The following is a 25321-nucleotide window of genomic DNA, read 5'->3' on the forward strand; positions in this document are numbered from 1 at the left end:
TTTCTGTTCACCTGGAACTTTTCCCTTATTGTAGTCTACTACCACTTTTAGTCTTAATTATTACTACACTACTCACTGTTTAGCACATGACCTTACATTTGAATCCTTAAAAAGATGGGTGGGGCTGGCTTAAGAGGGTGTGAACAATAGGTAGACGTATAATTCTAGAGAGCATGTTCTTTACCTGTAGCTGTGGCTCTGCTGGAACTGGATGGCCACTCCTGAGGTTTGCACGCCAGCAGCATCTGTCTTTGCAGATGTAGAGACGGCCCCATGCAACGTATGGCAATCCCCTGCTGACTCCGCTCTCCACCTCCGCCACCCATGCTCTCCCCCACACCCTCCAGGTTAGGGCTGCATCCCTCCAGGGCCCGCCTGACCCCAACCTCCTCTCCCCTGCTGGGCCTCCTTTGGGTCTGGGGGATGTGAGGATCCTGGGGCCGTGTCTGGACCATCAGCCTGACCTGGGGGGTGGGAGTGGGTCTGTGGCTGTGATGCAGCTCTGGTTCCTCATCCTCAGGGATGGGGTTGTACCAGATCTCCCCCTCATCGTCTGCATCATTCTCCTCAGTCGGTTCCACACACCTGGAACGAGGTGCCACACGCACGTGACCCATTCTAACGAGGGGCAGGCGGAGGGGGTGGGATAGGGTTGGCCCGGGAGGGTTTAGGTTCTCTGGGAAGGTGCTAAGAGGGGGGAGTGGAGCTTGTCCATGTCCATTGTATTCATCTGCTCCCAGAAGGTACTGGGGGTCGTCCGTGACGTGATGCGGCCTCCCAGAGCTCTGCTGGAGCCAGTTACGTTTCTTGGAGACGGTGATGGTGTTGAGCGGGGGTCTCCATAGCGACGTCTCGACAGCCTTGCCCCCGCCCACGTCAAGGCCGTTGGAGAAGGAGGAGTGGTCATTTTCTATCAGAGCTGCAGGAGAGAGAGAGACGTGTCAGACTGTAGAGCAGGAGAGACTGAGGCTGCATCTGAAATGGCATCCCATTGTCTGGTCAAAAGTAGTGCACTATGTAGAGAAAAGGGTGCCATTTTGGACGCATTCTAATACTAGTATCTCACGCGACCATCTGCTTACCTGTGCCTCTTTATACAGGAGCCCTAACACACAAAGAGATATCCAGGCAACTATCACTGTGGAAATTGTGGAGGCTGTTTTATAACCCTTATCACCACCTGTTGAATCATAGCCTCCCACTTGTTTTCTAAAGCCAACATTTGATTAAATGATTCTATTTGCTTTGGGAGGATAACATTGTGTCTTTTCTCTTGCACACTCAACCACAAACACACTATTCGAAAACCAAACACGCCATCTCTCCTCACGGCTGTATTTCACTTCTGACAGTCAGAATGAAATGAGTGTTTTGTCAATATCCTCTTCTGCTCTGCTATATTTTGACCAAACAAACTTTTTAATTACTACGCTACAGGCCCTGTACCGTACTGGCACATTTCCCTCCAATGACTTCCCATCTCGGAAATGTCGGCTTGGGGAATGTGTGAGCTCAAACCGAACAGGCGATAACAAAGAGAGACGGGATAGAGTCAGAGCGTCTCAAACAGAGCGGAAAGAAAATCAGAAAACCCCCCGCCGCCATGACAGCTGTGAAAATAGAAGAGCGAGGGATCAAGAGGAGGAGGGGATGAGAATCATGGTTGGGGCGGTTTAAATATACTGAACAAATATATAAACACAACATACAACAATTTCAAAGATTTTACAGAGTTACAGTACATCTGTTGGTCACAGATACCCCCCCAAAAAAGGAAGGGTTGTGAATCAGAAAACTAGTCAGTATACCGGTGACCACCATTTGCCTCATGCAGCTCAACACATCTCCTTCGCATAGAGTTGATCAAGCTGTTGATTGTGGCCTGTGGAATGTTGTCCCGCTCCTCGTCAATGGCTGTGCGAAGTTGCTAGATATTGGCAGGAACTGGCAGAGCACCCAAAAATGCTCAATGGGTGACATGTCTGGTGAGTATGCAGGCCATGGAAGAGCTGGGACATTTTCAACTTCCACTAATTGTATACAGATCCTTGCGACATGGAGCCATGCATTATCATGCTGAAACATGAGGTGATGGCAGCGGATGAATGGCACAACAATGAGCCTCAGGATCTCTTCATGGTATCTCTGTGCATTCAAATTGCCATCAATAAAATTCAATCGTGTTTACTGTTCATAGATTATGCCTGTCAATACCATAACCCCACCATTGGGCACTCAGTTCACATCGTTGACATCAGCAAACCGCTCGCCCACACGACACCATAAACGTGATCTGCGGTTCTGAGGCCAGATGGACGTACTGCCAAATCCTCAAAAATGACGTTGGAGGCGGCTTATGGTAGAGAAATGAACATTTAATTATCTGGCAATAGCTCTGGTGGACATTCCTGCAGTAAACATGCCAATTGCATGCTTCCTCAAAACTTGAGACATCTGTGGCATTGTATTGTGTGACAAACATTTGAGGGATCTTTTATTGTCCCCAGCACAAGGTGTTCAATCAGCCGCTTGATATGCCACACCTGTCATGTGGATGGATTATCTTGGCAAAGGAGAAATGGTCACCAACAGGGATGTAAACAAGTTTGTGCACCAAATTTGAGAGAAATAAGCTTAGTGTGTATGAAACATTACTGGGATCCTTAATTTCAGCTCGTGAAACATGGGACCAACGCTTTACATGTTGCATTATATTTTTGTTCAGTGTAAGTACAGCTAGTGGCAATACGAACATAAATAGGAACTGATAAAAGGTGGCGATGTGGTGGCTTCTGGCTTGATATTCCTCAAAGGGTTCAGAGAGTTACATCCCCATTCAACGCAACAAGAGAAGGGGTGTCTGTGTCTGTACAGCTCGCAGCTCTGTGTGTACAGTTTACCTAGCAGATAGTAAAAAAGACTCTTACAAGTCGCAAAGTAATTAACCCTGCAAATCATGCAAAGATTGTCTGTCTGACAGGTCCTGTTTTTCTGCTGGGAGTGTTGACAAGCCATGGGCTGATGAGCAGATGCTGCCTGCTGGGAGAGAAAGAGAAAATCCGACAAGCTGGATCTGAGTGGGCTGGATCCTGCTGCAACGGGCATGGCATGGCATGGCAGTCTTCTCCTCTCTCAGCCTAGATGAGCTCTCCACAGGACACGCTAATGACAAGTTCCCGTTTCCTTAAGGAAACAGATTTCATGTCAACCAGTCTACAACCACCAAATTAGACTGGCATTTTGGGTCTGTAATCGAACCCACAAATGCTGATGCTCTAGATGCTCAACTAGTCTAAAGAAGGCCAGCTTTCTTGCTTCTTTAATCAGAACAGTAGTTTTTAGCTGTACTAACAATTGCAAAAGGGTTTTCTAATGATCAATTAGCCTTTTAAAATTATAAACTTGTATTAGCTAACAGACTGGCTGACATGAAAGACTGATAGACTGGCTAACATGAAATCCAATGTGCCATTGGAACACGGGAGTAATGGTTGCTGATAATGGCCCTCTGTACGCCTATGTATGTCACGTTCCTGACCTATTTATGTTAGTTTTTGTGTGTTAGTTGGTCAGGACGTGAGGTTGGGTGGGCATTCTATGTTATCTGTTTCTATGTTGGTTTTGGTTTGCCTGGTATGGCTCTTGATTAGAGGCAGGTGGTTTGCGTTTGCCTCTAATTAAGAGTCATATTTAGGTAGGGCATTCTCACTGTTTGTTTGTGGGTGATTGTCTCCTGTGTCCGTATGTTATGTTCGTACCACATAGGACTGTAGCGTTTGTTTGTTTCGTTTTCGTTTCGATGTCGTCTGTTACCTGTACGTAAGTTTATGTTTAGTTATGTAAGTTTATGTTCAGGTCTCGTCAACGTCGTTTTGTTATTTTGTAGTTTGGAAAGTGTTTTGTTTCGTTTCGTGTGCCATCGTAATTTATAATAAAGATGGCTTATTTCCCTGAGCCTGCGTTTTGGTCTGAAGATCCTTCTCTCCTCACCTCTTCCGAGGATGAGGAGAGCGTCACCCGTTACAGAATCACCCACCAAGCTAAGACCAAGCGGCAAAGGGAAACTAAACGGAGTAAGGGACAGGAGAGAAAGGATTTCTGGACATGGGAGCAAATAATGAATGGAGAAGGTCCCTGGGCTAAGGCAGGAGAAAATCGCCTTCCCAAAGCTGAGCTGGAGGCACGGAGGAGAGCAGAGGCTACCGGGGAGAGGAACCGGAGCTATGAGGGAACGCGTCTGGCACGGAAGCCAAAAAAGCCCGTGAGTAATTCCCAAAAATTTCTTGGGGGGGGGCTAGGAGATAGTGGGCCAAGGGCAGGTAGGAGACCTGCGCCCACTTCCCAGGCTTACCGTGGAGAGCGGGAGTACGGGCAGGCGCCGTGTTACGCAGTAGAGCGCACGGTGTCTCCTGTACGAGTGCATAGCCCAGTGCGGGTTATTCCACCTCCCCGCACTGGGAGGGCTAGATTGGGCATTGAGCCAGGTGTCATGAGGCCGGCTCAACGTGTCTGGTCTCCAGTGCGTCTCCTCGGGCCGGCATACATGGCACCTGCCTTACGCATGGTTTCCCCGGTTCGCCTACATAGGCCGGTGCGGGTTATTCCACCTCCCCGCACTGGTCGGGCAACCGGGAGCATTCAACCAGGTAAGGTTGGGCAGGTTCAATGCTCAAGAGTGCCAGTACGCCTCCACGGTCCGGTATTTCCGGCACCACCTCCCCGCCCCAGCCTAGTACCTACAGTGTCTACACTACGCACTAGGCTACCAGTGCGTATCCTGAGCCCTGTTCCTCCTCCACGCACTCTCCCTGTAGTGCGTGTATCTAGCCCGGTGCCTCCAGTTCCGGCCCCACGCACTAAGCTACCAGTGCGTCTCCAGAGCCCTGTACACACTGTATATTCTCCCCCTACTAATCCTGATGTGCTTGTCCTCAGCCCGGCGTCACCAGTGCCAGTACCACGCATCAGGGGTAGAGTAGGCTTTGAGAATACAGTGTGCCCTGTCCCTGCTCCCCGCACTAGTAGGAAGGTGCTTATCCTTAGCCCGGTGCCTCCAGTTCCGGCACCACGCACCAGGTCTACAGTGCACCGTATCCGGCCAGAGCCATCCGTCTCCCCAGCGCCATCTGAGCCATCCGTCTCCCCAGCGCCATCTGAGCCATCCGTCTCCCCAGCGCCATCTGAGCCATCCGTCTCCCCAGCGCCATCTGAGCCATCCGTCTCCCCAGCGCCATCTGAGCCATCCGTCTGCCAGGAGCCTCCAAAGCCGCCCGTCTGCCATGAGCCTGCAAAGCCGCCCGTCTGCCATGAGCCTACAGAGCCGTCAGCCAGACAGGAGCCGCTAGAGCCGTCAGCCAGACAGGAGCCGCTAGAGCCGCCAGCCAGACAGGATCTGCCAGAGCCGCCAACCAGACAGGATCAGCCAGAGCCGCCAACCAGACAGGATCTGCCAGAGCCGCCAACCAGACAGGATCTGCCAGAGCCGCCAGCGAGCCATGAGCAGCCAGAGCCGTCAGAGCGCCATGAGCAGCCAGAGCCGTCAGAGCGCCATGAGCAGCCAGAGCCGTCAGAGCGCCATGAGCAGCCAGAGCCGTCAGAGCGCCATGAGCAGCCAGAGCCGTCAGAGCGCCATGAGCGTCGAGAGCCGTCAGCCTGCCATGAGCGTCGAGAGCCGTCAGCCTGCCATGAGCGTCGAGAGCCGTCAGCCTGCCATGAGCGTCGAGAGCCGTCAGCCTGCCATGAGCGTCGAGAGCCGTCAGCCTGCCATGAGCGTCGAGAGCCGTCAGCCAGCCATGAGCGTCGAGATTCGTCAGTCAGCCAGGAGCTGTCCTTCAGCCTGAAAAGGCTGGATACCCAGAACTGCCCATCAGTCCAGAGCTGTCTCTCTGTCCGGAGCTGCCTTTCAGTCCGGAGTTGCCCCTCTATCCTAATCTCCCTCTCTATCTTCATCTATCTCTATATTCTTATCTATCCCTCTTTCTTGATTTATCTCTCTGTCCCGGTGTTGTCCCTATTAGATATGTTGTTAAGGGAATTTTGTGGGGGTCAAAAGAGGGTGGACATTCTTGGAGGGAGGAAGTTAGGATGGATTATGGTGGGGTGGGAACCGCGCCCCGAGCCTGAACCACCACCGTGGTTAGATGCCCACCCAGACCCTCCCCTAGACTTTGTGCTGGTGCGTCCGGAGTTCGCACCTTGTGGGGGGGGGGTACTGTCACGTTCCTGACCTATTTATGTTAGTTTTTGTGTGTTAGTTGGTCAGGACGTGAGGTTGGGTGGGCATTCTATGTTATCTGTTTCTATGTTGGTTTTGGTTTGCCTGGTATGGCTCTTGATTAGAGGCAGGTGGTTTGCGTTTGCCTCTAATTAAGAGTCATATTTAGGTAGGGCATTCTCACTGTTTGTTTGTGGGTGATTGTCTCCTGTGTCCGTATGTTATGTTCGTACCACATAGGACTGTAGCGTTTGTTTGTTTCGTTTTCGTTTCGATGTCGTCTGTTACCTGTACGTAAGTTTATGTTTAGTTATGTAAGTTTATGTTCAGGTCTCGTCAACGTCGTTTTGTTATTTTGTAGTTTGGAAAGTGTTTTGTTTCGTTTCGTGTGCCATCGTAATTTATAATAAAGATGGCTTATTTCCCTGAGCCTGCGTTTTGGTCTGAAGATCCTTCTCTCCTCACCTCTTCCGAGGATGAGGAGAGCGTCACCTGTTACAATGTAGATATTCCATAAAAAAATAAAAGTCGTTTCCAGCTACAATAGTCATTTACAACATTAAACAAATCTACACTGTATTTCTGATAAATGTTATGTTATTTTAGTGGACCAAAAAAATTGCTTTTCTTTCAAAAACAAGGACATTTCTAAGTGACACCAAACTTTTGAACGGTAGTGTAGGGTCCAGGGTTGGGTGTTGGTGTGTGTGGACACGTCTGTGTCGGAATAAATTGCTTTCCATTTCTTTTTAACCAGTGCAATCAGGAATATAAGAAAACAGATATCACATGGCCTGTAAAGCTGCGGAGTTCTCTAGATTGAGACTAAGATGCTTTTGTGAGTATGTTGGTGTGTGTGCGTGCATGGACTTCATGGTGAGAGACTAGAGCTCCACTGGGATAAGTTCCCTGAGATGTTTTAAAAATAAAATAAATCTCTGAGATAAGGCTTGGGTTTCTTCTTCTCACATCGACTGACTGCATTTTATTAACTCTTAAAGAAAGCATCTGATGACTTTGGAATAATTGCTGCCATCTACACTACCCAAATCCCTTCAACCGAGCCTTAAAGTGTAAAGTTCCTCTCACCATAACAGATGTTTTTTTGGATTTATTGAATAATTTCATGCTTTCTGAGAAAAATATTTCTGTGATTCTCTATTCCTGTGATTCTCAGTGAGAAAATAGTAAAAATACAGAAATCCGGCAATGAGTAGGTGTGTCCAAACTTTTGACTGGTACTATATTGAATAATTGAATATTATTATTATTTTTTGCTACTGCTCGACTTAAGAAATCTCGGTCGATCAGCATGGGCCGACAGTTGCCGATCCCTGGTTTGAATAGAAGCCATTTCATAATAGGGCTGACCCTATTTAGTCGACCGGTCGATTGTTTGGTCAATAGGCTGCTGATCGACCGAGATTTCTTAAGTCGAGCAGTTGGAGTTTGGTCCAAACATAGACGTCTATAAATGACTTCTTTTCTGTGGTGGTCGCTGCAGCAGTGAGAAAATGGGTGCTAGTCACAGTCAGTCACTCACTATCAGCACAATCAAATCAATTGCTGGTCGGACACCCTCAAGTCATTTGTGAGTCTTAATTATTTAATCAAACTATGTGCTGAAAGCATCAGACAAACTCAGTGAATATAGTTGATTAAAACACATAGGATGTGTCAATATATGGAAAAATACATGTTCAAAAATGTCGACCAATCAAATGAACAGACGACTCTTGTCGGGGACAGCCCTACTTCAAAATACACTCTGATCTCCATACGGGAACACACATACATTAAAGAGGGAACCACTTCAATTCAAAAAGTCTGACTCTGCACACTTCCAGGATACCAAAAATCTTAGAAAGTGCTTCGCCACATTATATTTACTACAACTAAGCAAGAAGCACGCCAGGAATCTGTTTACAGTGAGCGAGCCAGCAGTGTGTTTGCATTAGTTCAGCTTAAGCTCATGTCCTCTTGGAAGGGATGGTGTGTTTACTTTAGCTTGTGCTAAGTTCAGGGACTGGCCTGTTCGCTTTAGCAGGTGCTGAGTAAAGGAGATGTCCTGTTAGCTCTAGCAGGTGCTGAGTAAAAGAGATGTCCTGTTAGCTTTAGCAGGTGCTGAGTAAAAGAGATGTCCTGTTAGCTTTAGCAGGTGCTGAGTAAAAGAGATGTCCTGTTAGCTTTAGCAGGTGCTGAGTAAAAGAGATGTCCTGTTAGCTTTAGCAGGTGCTGAGTAAAAGAGATGTCCTGTTAGCTTTAGCAGGTGCTGAGTAAAAGAGATGTCCTGTTAGCTTTAGCAGGTGCTGAGTAAAAGAGATGTCCTGTTAGCTTTAGCAGGTGCTGAGTAAAAGAGATGTCCTGTTAGCTTTAGCAGGTGCTGAGTAAAAGAGATGTCCTGTTAGCTTTAGCAGGTGCTGAGTAAAAGAGATGTCCTGTTAGCTTTAGCAGGTGCTGAGTAAAAGAGATGTCCTGTTCGCTTTAGCAGGTGCTGACTAAAGTTCCACGAAATGAGTGCATTTTGTGTCTCTGATATTTAAATATTCATATGAATAAAGACGAGCTAAAGTGTCAAAATTCAGACATGTCCCTCTGTGCCTCCTGTGACTTCTTTTTTGGCACTGTTACGGTCAACCTGTTAGTTTATTAAGGCCCTTAATATAGTATTTGTTTAATTGAACCTTGAGACAGGAAAAAGTGTTTTTTATTAAATTATTTTCTTTATGACAGAATTTTAAAATCAGGTGAAATAGAACAGGTTTTTCTCATTAACAGGATTCTAGACTGCGACCATACAGTCACATTTTGCGACTGTTTGACTTGTCAAAAATAACTGTCATAGACTCCAGCCACCCAACCAACGCATAGACTGTGCTCTCTGCTACCGCACGACAGTGGAGTAAAGTACTTCATTACAAATACTTTAAAAAGTTCTACTTGTCGTTTTTTTGGGTATTTATGTGACAACGTTGACTTAACTACATACCTAAAGAAAATGATGTACTTTACTCCATACATTTTCCCTGACACCCAAAAGTACTTATTACATTTTGAATGGCTAGCAGGACAGGAAAATTGTCAAATGAATGCACTTATCAAGAGAATATCCCTGGTCATCCCTATTGCCTCTTGATCTGGAGGACTCACTAAACACAAATGCTTCGTTTCTAAATTATGGGTTGGAGTGTGCCCCTAGCTATCCATAAATTAAAACTAATATTTTTACTCATGTATGACAATTGGGTACTTTTTCCACCACTGCCGTTGTGGTGCCAAATTCTTTTCATTTTTTAATAACGGATTTAATGAAGTTCAAAGTTTCAGATATTTTTTTATAAGCCAACCCTGATGTGTACTTCTCCACAACTTTGTTCCTGACCTGTTTGGAGAGCTCCTTTGTCTTCATGGTGCTGCTTGCTTGATGGTACCCCTTTGCTTTGTGGTGTTGCAGACTCTGGGGCCTTTCAGAACAGGTGTAAAAATACTGAGATCATGTGACAGATCATGTGACACTTAGATTGCATACAGGTGGACTTTATTTAACTAATTATGTGACTTCTGAAGGTAATTGGTTGCACCATATCTTATTTAAGGGCTTCATAGCAAATGGGGTGAATACATATGCACGCACCACTTTTCCGTTTTTTTTATTTTTTATTTTTTGGTTGAAATAAGTTATTTTTTTCATTTCACTTCACCAATTTGGACTATTTTGTTTATGTCCATTATATGAAATCCAAATAAAAATAAATTGAAATTACAGGTTGTAATGCAACAAAATAGGAAAAACGCCAAGGGGGATGAATACTTTTGCAAGGCACTGTAAATCCATTTAATATACACCATCACAATGAATCCATTATTTATTTTAGGCAGGTCTAAAGAAACATTATGATATGACGAAAATGTATTTCAGAAGAACAGAATAGCATCCCACGGGGCATATATGTCATTTCAACATCTAGTTTTGATTTACATTTGGTTGAGTTGTCAACTGAAGTGAATTCAACATGAAATCAACTAAACATTTCACCATGTCATTGGATTTAGGTTGAAAGTTAGGTGATAATAAGACAAAATGCCCTTATGTTGATGACTTTTTGCAAATCCAATTAGTTTTACACATTGATTAAATGTCGTCACATAGATTTTTGGGGTTGAAATGACGTGGAAATAACATTGATTAACCAGATTTTTTCCAGTGGAATATTCTGAGTTGGCCTACTGGCTATTCTGAGTATGTATCTGGCTATGCACCATGCCAATGGCAGCATAGGCAAGTTAATTTAGCAGACAAGATATTCATATAAATTCCATGCCATTATTTCATATTATATGATTTTAAAGTAAGAAGAATATAATTGAACATAAATGAATAAAATAGAAAGGATATTGTTTAGAGGTCGACCGATTATGATTTTTCAACGCCGATACCGATACCGATTATTGTAGGATCAAAAAAAAGTCGAAGCCGATTAATCGGCCATTTTTTTTTTTTTTTTTTTTAAACATTTATTCATTTATTTGTAATAATGACAATTACAACAATACTGAATGAACACTTTTAGTTTAACTTAATATAATACATCAATAAAATCAATTTAGCCTCAAATAAATAATGAAACATGTTCAATTTGGTTTAAATAATGCAAAAACAAAGTGTTGGAGAAGAAAGTAAAAATGCAATATGTGCCATGTAAAAAAGCTAACGTTTAAGTTCCTTGCTCAGAACATGAGAACATATGAAAGCTGGTGGTTCCGTTTAACATGAGTCTTCAATATTCCCAGGTAAGAAGTTTTAGGTTGTAGTTATTAGAGGAATTATAGGACTATTTCTCTCTATACCATTTGTATTTCATATACCTTTGACTATTGGATGTTCTTATAGGCACTTTAGTATTGCCAGTGTAACAGTATAGCTTCCGTCCCTCTCCTCGCCCCTACCTGGGCTCGAACCAGGAACACATCGACAGAAGTTACCCACAAAGCATCGTTACCCATCGCTCCACAAAAGCCGCGGCCCTTGCAGAGCAAGGGGAGCAACTACTTCAAGGTCTCAGAGCGAGTGACGTCACCGATTGAAACGCTATTAGCGCGCACCCCGCTAACTAGCTCGGGAGTTGATAGGCTTGAAGCCATAAACAGCTCAATGCTTGAAGCACAGCGAAGAGCTGCTGGCAAACGCACGAAAGTGCTGTTTGAATGAATGCTTATGAGCCTGCTGCTGCCTACCACCGCTCAGTCAGACTGCTCTATCAAATATCAAATCATATTTATTTTTATTTTATTTCACCTTTATTTAACCAGGTAGGCAAGTTGAGAACAAGTTCTCATTTACAACTGCGACCTGGCCAAGATAAAGCAAAGCAGTTCGACACATACAACAACACAGAGTTACACATGGAGTAAAACAAACATACAGTCAATACAGAAAAATAAGTCTATATACAATGTGAGCAAATGAGGTGAGATAAGGGAGGTAAAGGCAATAAATAGGCCATGGTGGCGAAGTAAATACAATATAGCAATTAAAACACTGGAATGGTAGATTTGACAGTAGATGAGTGTGCAAAGTAGAAATACTGGGGTGCAAAGGAGCAAAATAAATAAATAAATAAATACAGTAGGGGAAGCGGTAGTTGTTTGGGCTATTTATAGATGGGCTATGTACAGGTGCAGTGATCTGTGAGCTGCTCTGACAGCTGGTGCTTAAAGCAAGTGAGGGAGATAAGTGTTTCCAGTTTCAGAGATTTTTGTAGTTCGTTCCAGTCATTGGCAGCAGAGAACTGGAAGGAGAGGCGGCCAAAGGAGGAATTGGCTTTGGGGGTGATATACTTAATTATAACATAATAACACACAGAACTACGAGCCTTAGGTCATTCCTATGGTCAAATCCAGAAACTATCATTTAGAAAACAAAACGTTTATTCTTTCAGTGAAATACGGAACCATTACGTATTTTATCTAACGGGTGGCATCCATAAGTCTAAATATTCCTGTTAAATTGCACAACCTTCAATGTTATGTCATAATTATGTAAAATTCTGGCAATTTAGTTCGCAACGAGCCAGGCGGTCCAAACTGTTGCATATACCCTGACCCTGCGTGCAATGAACGCAAGAGAAGTGACACAATTTCCCTAGTTTAATATTGCCTGCTAACCTGGATTTCTTTTAACTAAATATGCAGGTTTAATAAAAATATTATAAAATCATATATTGTGTATTGATTTTAAGAAAGGCATTGATGTTTATGGTTAGGTACATTCGTGCAACATTTGTGCTTTTTTTTCGCAAATGCGCTTTTGTTTAATCATCCCCTGTTTGGCGAAGTTGGCTGTCTTTGTTAAGAATAAATAGTCTTCACATAGTTCGCAACGAGCCAGGCGGCCCAAACTGCTGCATATACCCTGACTCTGTTGCACAGAACGCAAGAGAAGTGACACAATTTCCCTAGTTAAAAGAAATTCATGTTAGCAGGCAATATTAACTAAATATGCAGGTTTAAAAATATATACTTGTGTATTGATTTTAAGAAAGGCATTGATGTTTATGGTTAGGCACACATTGGTGCAACGACAGTGCTTTTTTCGTGAATGCGCTTGTTAAATCACCCGTTTGGCGAAGTAGGCTGAGATACAATGACAAATGAACAGGCACCGCATCGATTGTATGCACTGCAGGACAAGTTAGATAAACTAGTAATATCATCAACCATGTGTAGTTAACTAGTGATTATGTTAAGATTGATTGTTTTTTTACATGATGTGTTTAAAGCTAGCTAGCACCTTACCTTGGCTCCTTGCTGCACTCGCATAACAGGTAGTCAGCCTGCCACGCAGTCTCCTCGTGGAGTGCAATGCAATCGGCCATGATCGGTGTCCAAAAATGCAGATTACCGATTGTTATGAAAACTTGAAATCGGCACTAATTAATCGGCCATTCCGATTAATCGGTCGACCTCTAATATTGTTGCCTTTCCCCAGTGAGTGCGCATAAAAGCGACAGTAAAACTTAAATTAAACGCAGTCTCAAATAGCAGCTTGTCCCTTTTAATTGCCCGACAACAACACACATTTCAGCAAATAAATGCCTGTTTAAAATAAACCCCGGGTCCAAATGAATTACCATGAATTGTTTACGAGGTTTAATGTTTGATTTGTCACATTAAATAATTCAGTAATGATTCAAAAATATATGTCAATAGTCAGTTTTTATCGGCTGTAAGAAACTGCTAGCCATTGACTGCTAACAGCTGAGAACTGTTAGCTAACTGGCAAGCACAAAAACAGTCAAAGAGGAGAATAATTATTGTCAAGGAATTTTTTTAAATTTATTTTTAATAAAGGGATACTAAGACAAAAGAAACGTGACAGTGTGTAAATGATAACACATTAGTGCAGGATGAAGAAATTGACTAAAATGCTGGATGTGAATGCTGGAATTAAACAATTAACTTTGAACAAATGAAAAAAAGCTGTGTGCATTAAGGAAATAGACAGCTGGCTCAAATAGAAGTCTGTCTCTATTAAGTGCCTGTTTTGTTCAGTGATTTAAGCAAATAAACGCCCAGACTATTAATTTCAGTTTTACAGTATGTTGAGTGTAAAAGTCATCATTTGAAACTGCTCCTTTACGCTAGATGTAGAGTCATTTTTCAACTTTAGTTGCGAATGATACAAACCTTAGAATGTATTAGAAATCAAAACATATATGGGCTGCATAATGTGCCTATATTGATGATTGGGAAAAAGTCACAAAAAAAGCTTGCACTCTGTTCCTTACTTCAGGCTGCACAGCTGTTCTCCCATCAAGTGAGAATATTCTAATCCATCAGACTATTCTCAATTTAATCTTGTCTTTACTAATATATTAAGTTAGTTTCGATTTAGAATGGGCCATTATCAAATGGGGAGGAACAGGGGCAGGGGGGAAAAAGACATGTCATCCATATGCACTCGAAAAGCACTGGGTAGGCTACTCTGGTTTTACAGTGGAGCAATGTGCTTAATATTAGCAGCGGAGAAATAAATAGAGGAGCGGTAGACGCCTGGGATCATCCTCTTTTTAGTGGCAACTATCATATTCTGTAGCTAAAGGTAATGTGCCAGACCTGTAATTATTAATAAATGGCTATACAAAATCAAATGAACTACAACTGTAGAATAAATATACTCTGTAGGCCGCCATACACAATTCATGAACCAACAGCTTCGCCTAGGCCTAGATGTTCTCTCCCAGGCTCATGGATATAAAGTTTGGAGCGTAGAATAAGGTAACCAGTCCATCCAGTATGCATATAAATTCAGTCCACACTCAAAGGCGATTACTAGAGTTAGCTGAATTTTGCAGTAGCTTCCTCCCGAATGGAGCAGCGGCCTAAGGCACTGCATCGCACTACAGCCTGGGGTTCGATCCGGCCATGACCGGGAGCCCCATAGGGCAGTGCACAATTGGCCCAGTGTCGTCCAGGTTAGGGTAGGGCTTGGCCGGGGCTTTCCTTGGGTCAACACGCTCTAGCGACTTCTTGTGGTGGGCTGGGTGCCTGCAAGCTGACTTCGGTTGTCAGTCGAACAGTGTTTTCTCCGAAACATTGGCACGGCTGGCTTCCAGGTTAAGAGAGCAGTGTGTGAAGAAGCAGCACAGTGCAGCTTGGCAGGTCATGATTTGGAGGACACATGTCTCAACCTTCGCCTCTCCTGAACTCGTTGGGTATTTGTAGCGATGAGACAACATAGAAACTACCAATTGGGGAGAAAAATGGGGTGAAATAAAAATAATACCAAATCCCCCCCAAAAATGTACATGGCCTATAGGCTAGACCAATTATGTACCAAAGACATCTTAAATCTATTTTTATTTTTTTGCTGCGCTTAATATGCGGTGGGCTATTAGGTATTGTATTGTACAATGGCACAATCATTATTTTAATTCAGTGTAACGAACTTCGTCAGGAGAAGGAGAAGACCAAGGTGCAGCGTGGTAAGTGTTCATTTTAATGATATTAAATAAACTGAACACTGAATGAACAAAATACAACAAAGAGAGAGAATGAAACGAAACAGTCCTGTAAGGTATACAGTGATCCCTCGCCACTTCGCGGTTCACTTATCGCGGATTCGCTATTTCGCGGATTTTCATAATGCATTTTTTTTTTTTTTTTGGTGCATTGTGCTCTGCATTCTGATTTGCTAAAAACTCACTCCCGCTTCTTGTATCAAAACATGCTACGAATTGTGCTATCATTTTGTCGTCTCGTGCAGTTATGTGTACGTACATAAAACAGCTTGGCAAATTTACATTAAGTTGGCCAAATTAGAGCGCAGTCAGGATGCAGCGGCCCAGTCTGAAGAGCAGTGAAACGGCCTACACGTGAGTCACTGTATTTGTATACATGTAATAGTTGCTAATTGTAAAAAAAAAAAAAGTTTTCTATTTCGCGGATTTCACTTATCGCGGGTCATTTTCGGAACGTAACCCCCGCGATAAACGAGGGATTACTGTACACACAAAACAGGAAACAACGACCCACAAACACAGGTGGGAACAGGCTACCTAAGTATGGTTCTCAATCAGAGACAACGATAGACAGTTGCCTCTGATTGGGAACCATACCAGGCCAAACACATAGAAATACAAAACAAGGACAACATAGAACACCAGACATAGAATGCCCACCCAAACTCACGCCCTGACCAACCAAAATAGAGACATAAAAAGGATCTCTACGGTCAGGGCGTGACATTCAGGCTTTTTGGGGGGCTTGGGCTCATAAACTCAGCAAAAAAAAGAAACGTCATCTCACTGTCAACTGCGTGTATTTTCAGTAAACTTAACATGTGTAAATATTTGTATGAACATGACAAGATTCAACAACTGAGACACAAATTGAACAAGTTCCACAGACATGTGACTAACAGAAATTGAATAATGTGTCCCTGAACAAAGGGGGGAGGGGGGTCAAAATCAAAAGTAAAAGTCAGTATCTGGTGTGGCCACCAGCTGCATTAAGTACTGCAGTGCATCTCCTCCTCATGGACTGCACCAGATTTGCTAGTTATTGCTGTGAGATGTTACCCCACTCTTCCACCAAGGCACCTGCAAGTTCCCGGAACTTTCTGGGGGAATGGCCCTAGCCCTCACCTTCCGATCCAACAGGTCCTAGACATGCTCAAACGGATTGAGATCCGGGCTCTTCGCTGGCCATGGCAGAACACTGACATTCCTAACTTGCAGGAAATCACGCACAGAACGAGCAGTATGGCTGGTGGCATTGTCATGCGGGAGGGTCATGTCAGGATGAGCCTGCAGGAAGGGTACCACATGAGGGAGGAGGATGTCTTCCTTGTAACACACAGCATTGAGATTGCCTGCAATGACAACAAGCTTAGTCCGATGATGCTGTGACACACCGCCCCAGACCATGACGGACCCTCCACCTCCAAATCGATCCTGCTCCAGAGTACAGGCCTCGGTGTAACGCTCATTCCTTCGACGATAAATGCGAATCCGACCATCACCCCTGGTGAGACAAAACCACGTATCTGCCTTACAACAGGCCTACAAGCCCTCAGTCCAGCCTCTCTCAGCCTATTGCGGACAGTCAGCACTGATGGAGGGATTGTGCGTTCCTGGTGTAACTCGGGCAGTTGTTGCTGCCTTCCTGTACCTGTCATGCAGGTGTGATGTTCGGATGTACGGATCCTGTGCAGGTGTTGTTACACGTGGTCTGCCACTCCGAGGACAATCAGCTGTCCATCCTGTCTCCCTGTAGCGCTGTCTTAGGTGTCTCACAGTACGGACATTGCAATTTATTGCCCTGGCAACATCTGCAGTCATCATGCCTCTTTTTGCATGCCTAAGGCACGTTCACGCAGATGAGCAGGGACCCCGGGCATCTTTCTTTTGGTGTTTTTCAGAGCCTCTTTAGTGTCCTAAGTTTTCATAACCGTGACCTTAATTGCCTACCGTCAGTAAGCTGTTAGTGTTTAACGACCGTTCCACAGGTGCATGTTCATTAATTGTTTATGGTTCATTGAGCAAGCATGGGAAACAGTGTTTAAACCCTTTACAATGAAGATGTGTGAAGTTATTTGGATTTTTACAAATGATCTTTGAAAGACAGGATCCTGAAATTGGGACGTTTCTTTTTTTGCTGAGTTTATATAGGCCTATGCATATGCATAAGCTCCAATATATTTATAGATGTTCTACATGAGTCTTAAACGCTTTTAATTAATCATCACCTTTCAAAGCGGTGTCTATTTCGTTGTTTGGCTTTGAACCAAGATCTACAACAACCATGTTTCCCACTCAGTTTCAAGCTGTTGTTGAACTTCTTTCTTAAAATTGATCCGTCACAGTGAGGTCAAACAATGTAGCCTAACGATACGCTTTAAAAGTATAAAACTGTTTTGATGATAAATGTTTGATGTGATTTTCGAGTGCATTTGTATTATGAGAATAAAGGGACAAGAGCGCTGAGTACCAGGCCATTAGTGAGCTGGCGGGTCGTTAGCGAGTTGGGTACTTCCAACGCATCAGCGCCATTCATGTACAGAGCGAATAGGAAGAGATTACCGTGACTCGACGGTCAAGTAGAATTTGACTGCGGTCATGAGTCGGTGGTGCGGCAGTAATACGGTAACCGCAACAGCCCTAGTCTTAGCTCAAGTTGATTTAGAGGCAACACTCTTACAGCCTAGTGTGAGTTGAGCTGGTCACTGCAGAGCTGTCTCCTTTAAGGGGTCTTTCATAAGAGAGAGGGATCGTGCTCCAACACGTAGAACATTCCAGACCACAGCTCCTCTAGATTTACAGCCTTCTCCTAGACCTCCATCACACACGGCACGGCACCACCTTCCCCTAACACTACTCCTTCCCTTTGCTACTATCTACTGTACCATCACACTCAAACTGTAAACGCATATGCCCTTCATATCAACATACGATACTTTGAAAATAAAAAATACTCTGGTTGTAGGACCTTTGCCATGGAGCCTCAAGCAGGAAAGAACCAACTGAAAAATAACTTCTGCGTGTTCTAGAAAAGTTACTCCTATCATCCATCAACTCAGTAAGCTGTGTGAGAACTAAAGAAATGGTGAAAAACATTTCAACTGGGTCAACCCCAACACCAGCGTGTGAGCGCAGTATGAGTGTGAGCACGGTGTGTGTGCGCTGTCTGTGTGTGTGTGTGTGTATACCCTGACCCGACCCCAAGATAACGGTAGTTATCCTGAGGCTTCCTTCGACCTGGGCTGCTATTTGGCGTGAGAGTCTGGTGACCTTCCCCACCAGTGTCCAGCATGGTCTCCACACACACATACAAACAGACAGACAGACAAACAGTGCAGGCCAATTAAAAGTCATGCAGAGTGAGTGCTGTACCCCTGTGTCTCAGAGAGTGTTCTTCCTGCCCAATGAACATTCAAGACCTTAGGGGTAACAGATGGCCTGGTTAAATAACACACTGGAGTGTGTGTGTGTGTGTGTGTGTGTGTGTGTGTGTGTGTGTGTGTGTGTGTGTGTGTGTGTGTGTGTGTGTGTGTGTGTGTGTGTGTGTGTGTGTGTGTGTGTGTGTGTGTGTGTGTGTGTGTGTGTGTGTGTGTGTGTGTGTGTCAGTCAGTCAGTCAGTCAGTCCTCTTCCATGCAATCACATGACCCTGCCACCCTGTTGCAAGGTTGAGAATTGGAAACAGTTTCACCCTCCTGTTCACATAGAATTCAAGAGAAAAGAACAAGAATAATTCCATCCACCTTTCCATTGTTCCTATTCTCTCCTGCCTATTCATTCATACAGCAATTTCCTTTTCTTTGGAATCTTAAACAACAAAACCCCCAAAACAGATAGATAGCTTCCTGACTGAGTCATCAGATGATAATGAAGATGCTGGTGCTTGACTTTGACTTGGAGAGTATTGTATGATTCATAGTCGAGTCATCTTCTACATTAAGACGCCTGGCTCTGCCACCCTGGTGCCTCCTCTACCTCATTCATCACCTGATCTGTCATTAGCATCACCAGCATCTATAAATCTATCCACTTACACAAACACCAGACAAGAGGAAGCATTGTACCTGGTAACCTGGAACTGGTGCTATGTATGTTTGTGAGAGAAAACCATGCAGATCAGTAACACGACTTGACGTGATACAGACACTGAGAGCGACAGTCTTAACATAACTTAACAGTGGAGGGAAGTAGGCAAAGAGGATCAGATGACATATTTCCTTCCTTTTGATATTGTAGCCACTTTAATAGATTAACAAGAGCAAGGGAGATCACTTTACCCTGGGTTATGTGTTATGGCAAAAGGGCTATGCCACCATTTTGCAAAGCATCAGCTCTTAAGACCAGATATATCACCTTTATAAAGTATGTGAAACATCTATTATTTGTGAAACATCTATGTCAAGGGTTTATGAAGCCTTTGCACCTTATAAGTTATATAGTGTGACCACGGACAAATATTACGAGGGGAACAGACTGAGCCACAGACTGAGGCATAACAGGAACTGAGAAAGGGAGAGGCAGGGATACAGAGAAAATCACATTTTCAAAGTTCAAACAGCAGGTGGGTGTTTTACCCTGCTGGGTAGCATGGCTATACAGTGCATTCGGAAAGTATTCAGACCGCTTGACTTTTCCACATTTTGTTACGTTACAGCCTTATTCTAAATGTGATGAAATTATTTATTTCCCCCTCATCAATCTACACACAATACCGCATAATGACAAAGCAAAAACAGGTTTTTATACATTTTTGCAAATGTATAAAAAAATATTTAAAAATAATCACATTTCCATAAGCATTCAAACCCTTTAATCAGTACTTTGTTGAAGCACCTTTGGCAGCAATTACAGCCTTGAGTCTTCTTGGGTAAGACACTAGAAGCTTGGCACACCTGTATTTGGGGCGTTTCTCCCATTCTTCTCTGCAGATCCTCTCAAGCTCTGTCAGGTTTGATGGGGAGCGTCGCTGCAGAGCTATTTTCAGGTCTCTCCAGAGATGTTCAATCGGGTTCAAGTCCGGACATTCAGAGACTTGTCCCGAACCCACTCCTGCATTGTTGTAGCTGTGTGTTTAGGGTTGTTGTTCTGTTGGAAGGTGAATGTTTGCCACAGTCAGGTCCTGAGCACTCTGGAGCAGGTTTTCATCAAGGAGCTCTCTGTACTTGGCACACTTTCTTCTTTCCCTCGATCCTGATTAGTCTCCCAGTCCCTGCCGCTGAAAAACTTCCCCACAGCATGATGCTGCCACCACCACCATGCTTCAACATAGGGATGGTGCAAGGTTCCCTCCAGACGTGACACTTAGCATTCAGGCCAAAGAGTTCAATCTTGAGTTCATCAGACCAGAGAATCTTGTTTCTCATGGTCTGAGAGTCCTTTAACTGCCTTTTGGCAAACTCCAAGTGGGCTGTCATGTGAATTAGGGATGGCACGATATATCGGTGAACATATCGGAATTGGCCGATATTAGCAAAAAATGACAACATCGTATCAGCCCGATGTCTAGTTTAACGCAGATTTACAAAACCAATGTCAAAGCTGACGTGCATACCTATATAACGTAGGTACATGAAGTAATGACGCCACGTAAAACTTTGCACTACACGTGCAACACAGTGTTCCTAACCTAGCCCACGTCTGCTGTGTGGATCGAGCAGTCAAGTCGAGCAGTCATTTGAAAGAGTAAGAAAATTTCAGTGAGACAACTCAAAGGTGAAATCCATTAACGCCAAGATAATAGAATTCATTGTCCTTGACAATCAATCGTTCTCTGTCGTGGGTGATGTTGGCTTTCGCCGACTGGTCGAGCACTGGCACACACTACCATGTGCGCTATTTTTCAGATGTTGCCCTACCGGATTTACACAGTGATAGCGTCACTGCTATTAGCATCGCGACATACTATGGAACGCAGTTTGGTTCATTGCTGGTCAAAAAGGATACACGTCAAAAAACACGATTTGACCCGTTACATAAGATTATAGAATGTGGTGTGTTCTGAATTTGCACGTGCAAGCCAAACGCCACCACTGCTATCACTAGCACTGTCAAAGCTGTTTGCAAACAAGCAAACAAGCGGTGCTTGCTTGCAAACAAGCAAACACCGGCCACAAACGATGTGTTTACAATACTGCGTTAGTAATAAAGCATTATTTGTTTGACCGGAAATTCTGGGGTAGCTAGCTAACTTTAGCTTGGTACCTAGCTAGCACCAATACAACCAGCCTGAAAACAATGACCAGTGGAAACTGCAGTCATTTTCATTATTCTTATCAATGAGTTAGGAATCCTTGTGAGTAAGTATTAGCTAGGTAGCCACTTGTTGTTCGCCTATTGAAATTGAACTTCAGTTCATGAAAATAAATAGCTAGCCAGCTACTTAACCCTGTTGCCCAAAGCTAATGTTATAAGCAGCCAGCTAGCTTCATCTGGCTAGTGAGGCTCGACCGGACTAAGGTTATGTGTTGTGAAGCTAGAAACAATACGGATTTGGCACAATAGTGGAATTTGCGGTTTGCCTTCAAAATAGAAGTACCTCTTTGAAAGTGATGCAGAAGGTTACAATTAGTGGAATCATGCCATATTTAGACTAGATAATGTTAAACAAGGTTGGAATTGGAAGCAATGAGATGGGGTATCAGTCTACTCGGTGTCACCCACAGAACACAACTGTGAAGAGTTTACGCAAATATTAGCGTTGTAGCTCTTATTGCGGGACTGTGACTGTGTGAAATCACCTCCCCAGTCAGCCTATTGTGTGTATTGACATTTATATTGCACTGTACAGCTTTACCTAAGGTTTGGGGATCAATGCAATGGGGTATCAGTCTACTCAATACCTAAAATATTTTTTCCCAACATCCTACTCAAAGTTAGCAGACTCCAAAACATCCTCGCAGTATTGTTTTTCCTCGGGAATAGTGTTTAATACACATAGATTGACAATAAATGTGGCTCAATTCACAGTTGTTTCAGAGTGCCGCAATAAGAGCTACAGCGCTACTGTTCTCTGGGTGTCACTGAGTAGACTGATACCCCATGTCATTGATCCACAATCCATAGGTTAGGCTGTACAGTGAAATAAGTATGCCCCCAAAGCAATTCTAAAGTCTAATAGATCCAGTGTGATTTCAACAGATTTTTGTCAAATGAACAAATTATTGTCTTTTGTTGATTTTATATAACAACATTCCAATCTTGTTTAGCATGATCTATTCAATTATGGCACATTCTACTATTTGTATTCATCACTTTGCATCACTGTCAAAGACATACTTTGATTTTGAAGATTAGCCACAAAGTCCACTATTGTGGCTAATCTTTATTGTGGCCAGCTTCACATAGATGGGTCCGACCACCATTTAATCAAATAAGAACTGTCTTATAAATTAGGGTTATTTTAGATGATGACCCCTAGCTATATAGTTAGCTAGCTAACTATAGCTACTGAAACAGATTATGTCATTTTGCTATGTTTTTTTTTCATCCATGAGCTAGCTAGCTTTTTTTTAATTTAGCATCATAGCATACGTATCAATGAATCGTTGTGACATATGAAATACGAGTGAGAGTGTAATCAATGTGTAATAACTACGTAAAAAATGTATGAACGTATTAAATTATTATGTGACGTGCAGTCATATTCAGGTCCTGATTGGTCAACAAGCTTATGTGACAAGTCAAATAGTGTTATATGACACGTCAAGTAGTGTTATTTGACACTCATACAGTGTTATTTGACGTATATTTTTTGACACGCAAAGACCCAAACGGCATTCCATAGAAATCCTGGTTGAGAATGAAACGACTGAACAAATTAACAATGAAACAGCACAGCAAGTAAGTGAAATAAATAGGTTTTGATTATGTTTTACTGGTAATGGGACATACGTACATGTCAACAAAATAACTTTTTGGTCAGTGTGGTGTGTGTGTAACTTTTATTTAACTAGGCAAGTCAGTAAAGACTAAATAACAGCCTACCCCGACCAAACCCGGACGACGCTGGGCCAATTGTGTGCCGCCCTACGTGAGCCCAATCATGATACATGTGATACAGCCTGGATTCGAACCAGGGACTGTAGTGACACGTCTTGCACTGAAATGCAATGCCATAGACTACTGTGTCCATGAGTGTGTGTTAACTATTTAACTGTACTAGAATGCTTAAAAGGCCGCTAAAATGTTAAATATCGGTTATAGGTATAATTATTTGGGGGCAAGAAAAATATCAGATATCGGTATCGGCACATCACTAGTCTGAATACTTTCAGAATGCACTGTATACAGCCAAGTTATTATTACTCATTTAATTTATTCCTCATGTAATTTTTTTCTATTCTTTTTCTATTTTTCTCTCTGCCTTGTTGGGAAGCTAAGGAAGCACTTCACTATTAGTCTACACCAGGGGTTTACAAAGCATGTGACAACTGTTTTGCAAAAGTAGTTGACTGCAAGTGTTACTCAAGGTTGAAAATGCATGGCACTACATCAGACAGCAACTGGCTGTCAGTTTGAAGGGGCTCAGTGTGGATTGCGAACGGGTCCAGCAACTTCACAAGCTCGCCCTCTGATTTCTTCCCTGTTAGCTAGTGATAGTGATACGCAAGCTACCCACTGGGCAAAAACTGGTTTAATCAACGTTGTTTCCACATCATTTCAACAACAAAAAATCTACGCGATGACGTTGAATCAACTTGGAAAACTGATTGGATATGCAAAAAAACTAAAACCTAAACTTAACCTAAATCCAATGACATGGTGACATTTGTTGTTGATTTCACGTTGAATTAACATTAGTTGACAACTCCACCAAATGTAAATCAAAACTAGATGCTGAACTGACGTCTGTGTCCAGTGGGTATGCCTATTTGAAACATCGGCATCTACTAGCAACAATTACCCACCAGATTCAGAAGCTCGAAAACCCCACTAGAAAAAAAAGCTTGAAAAAAAGCTATTTGATTTTGGCCCAAAGTTTAGAAGAAAAAAATACAACTAAACATAATTTATGAATTTATAAATTTTATTTTGTTTTGCAGCCAAAGATAATATATTTAGCATAGTGTTAGTTTTTCAAATGTTTTTCAGTTTTATTTTTTTATTTCAGTTTACTAAATTGTTTTTCCAGTTTTAGTTTTTATTTTATTTTCAGTTTTTGTTTACTACAATAACCTTGGTCTCACTTCACACACACATACATGCATGCATGGCATGCAAACACACACAGGTGTACGTACACACGCACACACTCACGCACATATACACGCGCACACACGATAAGACATCTGACAACTTCTCACTAGTCTATTTTAACCTACTTCCCTAGACAGTCAGACTCACATCACTGTGAATAGCAAATACAGTGTAGGTGATGAACCAACAGGGGATTTTCACACTAGACTTTAAAATGACTGTAGTAAAATATAATTTACACTCCAAATCAAATTAATGATTTTCCTGACTTCAAAGTGAATTCTAATTTCCAATTAAAAAACCAGGAGGGGGATAAACAGAGATCACTGTTATTGTCAGCCCAGACACATATAAACATCTGCATAAATTAAGAGAGAGCCTGTAAAAGGAGAGTTTATAGTCTGGGGTAGCAATTGAGTCACGCTTTGAGAGGTTTGTGCATTTCTTTTTTAAAGTGAGAAAGTGAGAAAGAGAGAGAGAGAGAGAGCGAGAGAGAGAGAGAGAGAGCGGCCCATAGGGGTAGGATAAGCTCTAGGGTTGACCTTGGTAAATACTTCATCACTCCCCATTTTGTTCATTCATACTGAGGAATTAAGTAACAGGGTGCAAACATGTTAAACAACATGAATGGCATTCTAAATATTCACTCCCAGTTCCTTTTAAAATGCATGTTACCATGGAGATGTGGGTTGGGTAAACTTATGTAGTAAGGAGGGGGGGACATGACAGCACAATCCCCCACTTTCTTCTTTCCTATCCCCAACAACAACCTACAGAGAGAGGAGGAATGAGGTGGAAAAGGAGCTGCACTTCCTAACCTCCTGCCAAATGTATGACCATATTAGAGACACATATTTCCCTCTGATTACACAGATCCACAAAGAATTTGAAAAC

At 43.0% G+C, this 25321-nt stretch overlaps 1 protein-coding gene across 2 annotated transcripts in view; it reads right to left on the reverse strand.

Annotated features, from left to right (window-relative positions):
- The window catches only part of LOC129855506 (rho GTPase-activating protein SYDE2-like), a 91749-nt gene that overhangs the window by 60466 nt on the left and 5962 nt on the right, over nucleotides 1-25321 (reverse strand). For both annotated transcript variants that reach the window (XM_055923233.1, XM_055923232.1), the window contains exon 2: nucleotides 185-919. In XM_055923233.1, the coding sequence (XP_055779208.1) occupies nucleotides 185-919 (735 nt within the window). The remainder of the gene's footprint in view (nucleotides 1-184; nucleotides 920-25321) is intronic.

The sequence above is a fragment of the Salvelinus fontinalis genome, chromosome 5, assembly GCF_029448725.1.
Source record: "Salvelinus fontinalis isolate EN_2023a chromosome 5, ASM2944872v1, whole genome shotgun sequence".
NCBI lineage: Eukaryota > Metazoa > Chordata > Actinopteri > Salmoniformes > Salmonidae > Salvelinus > Salvelinus fontinalis.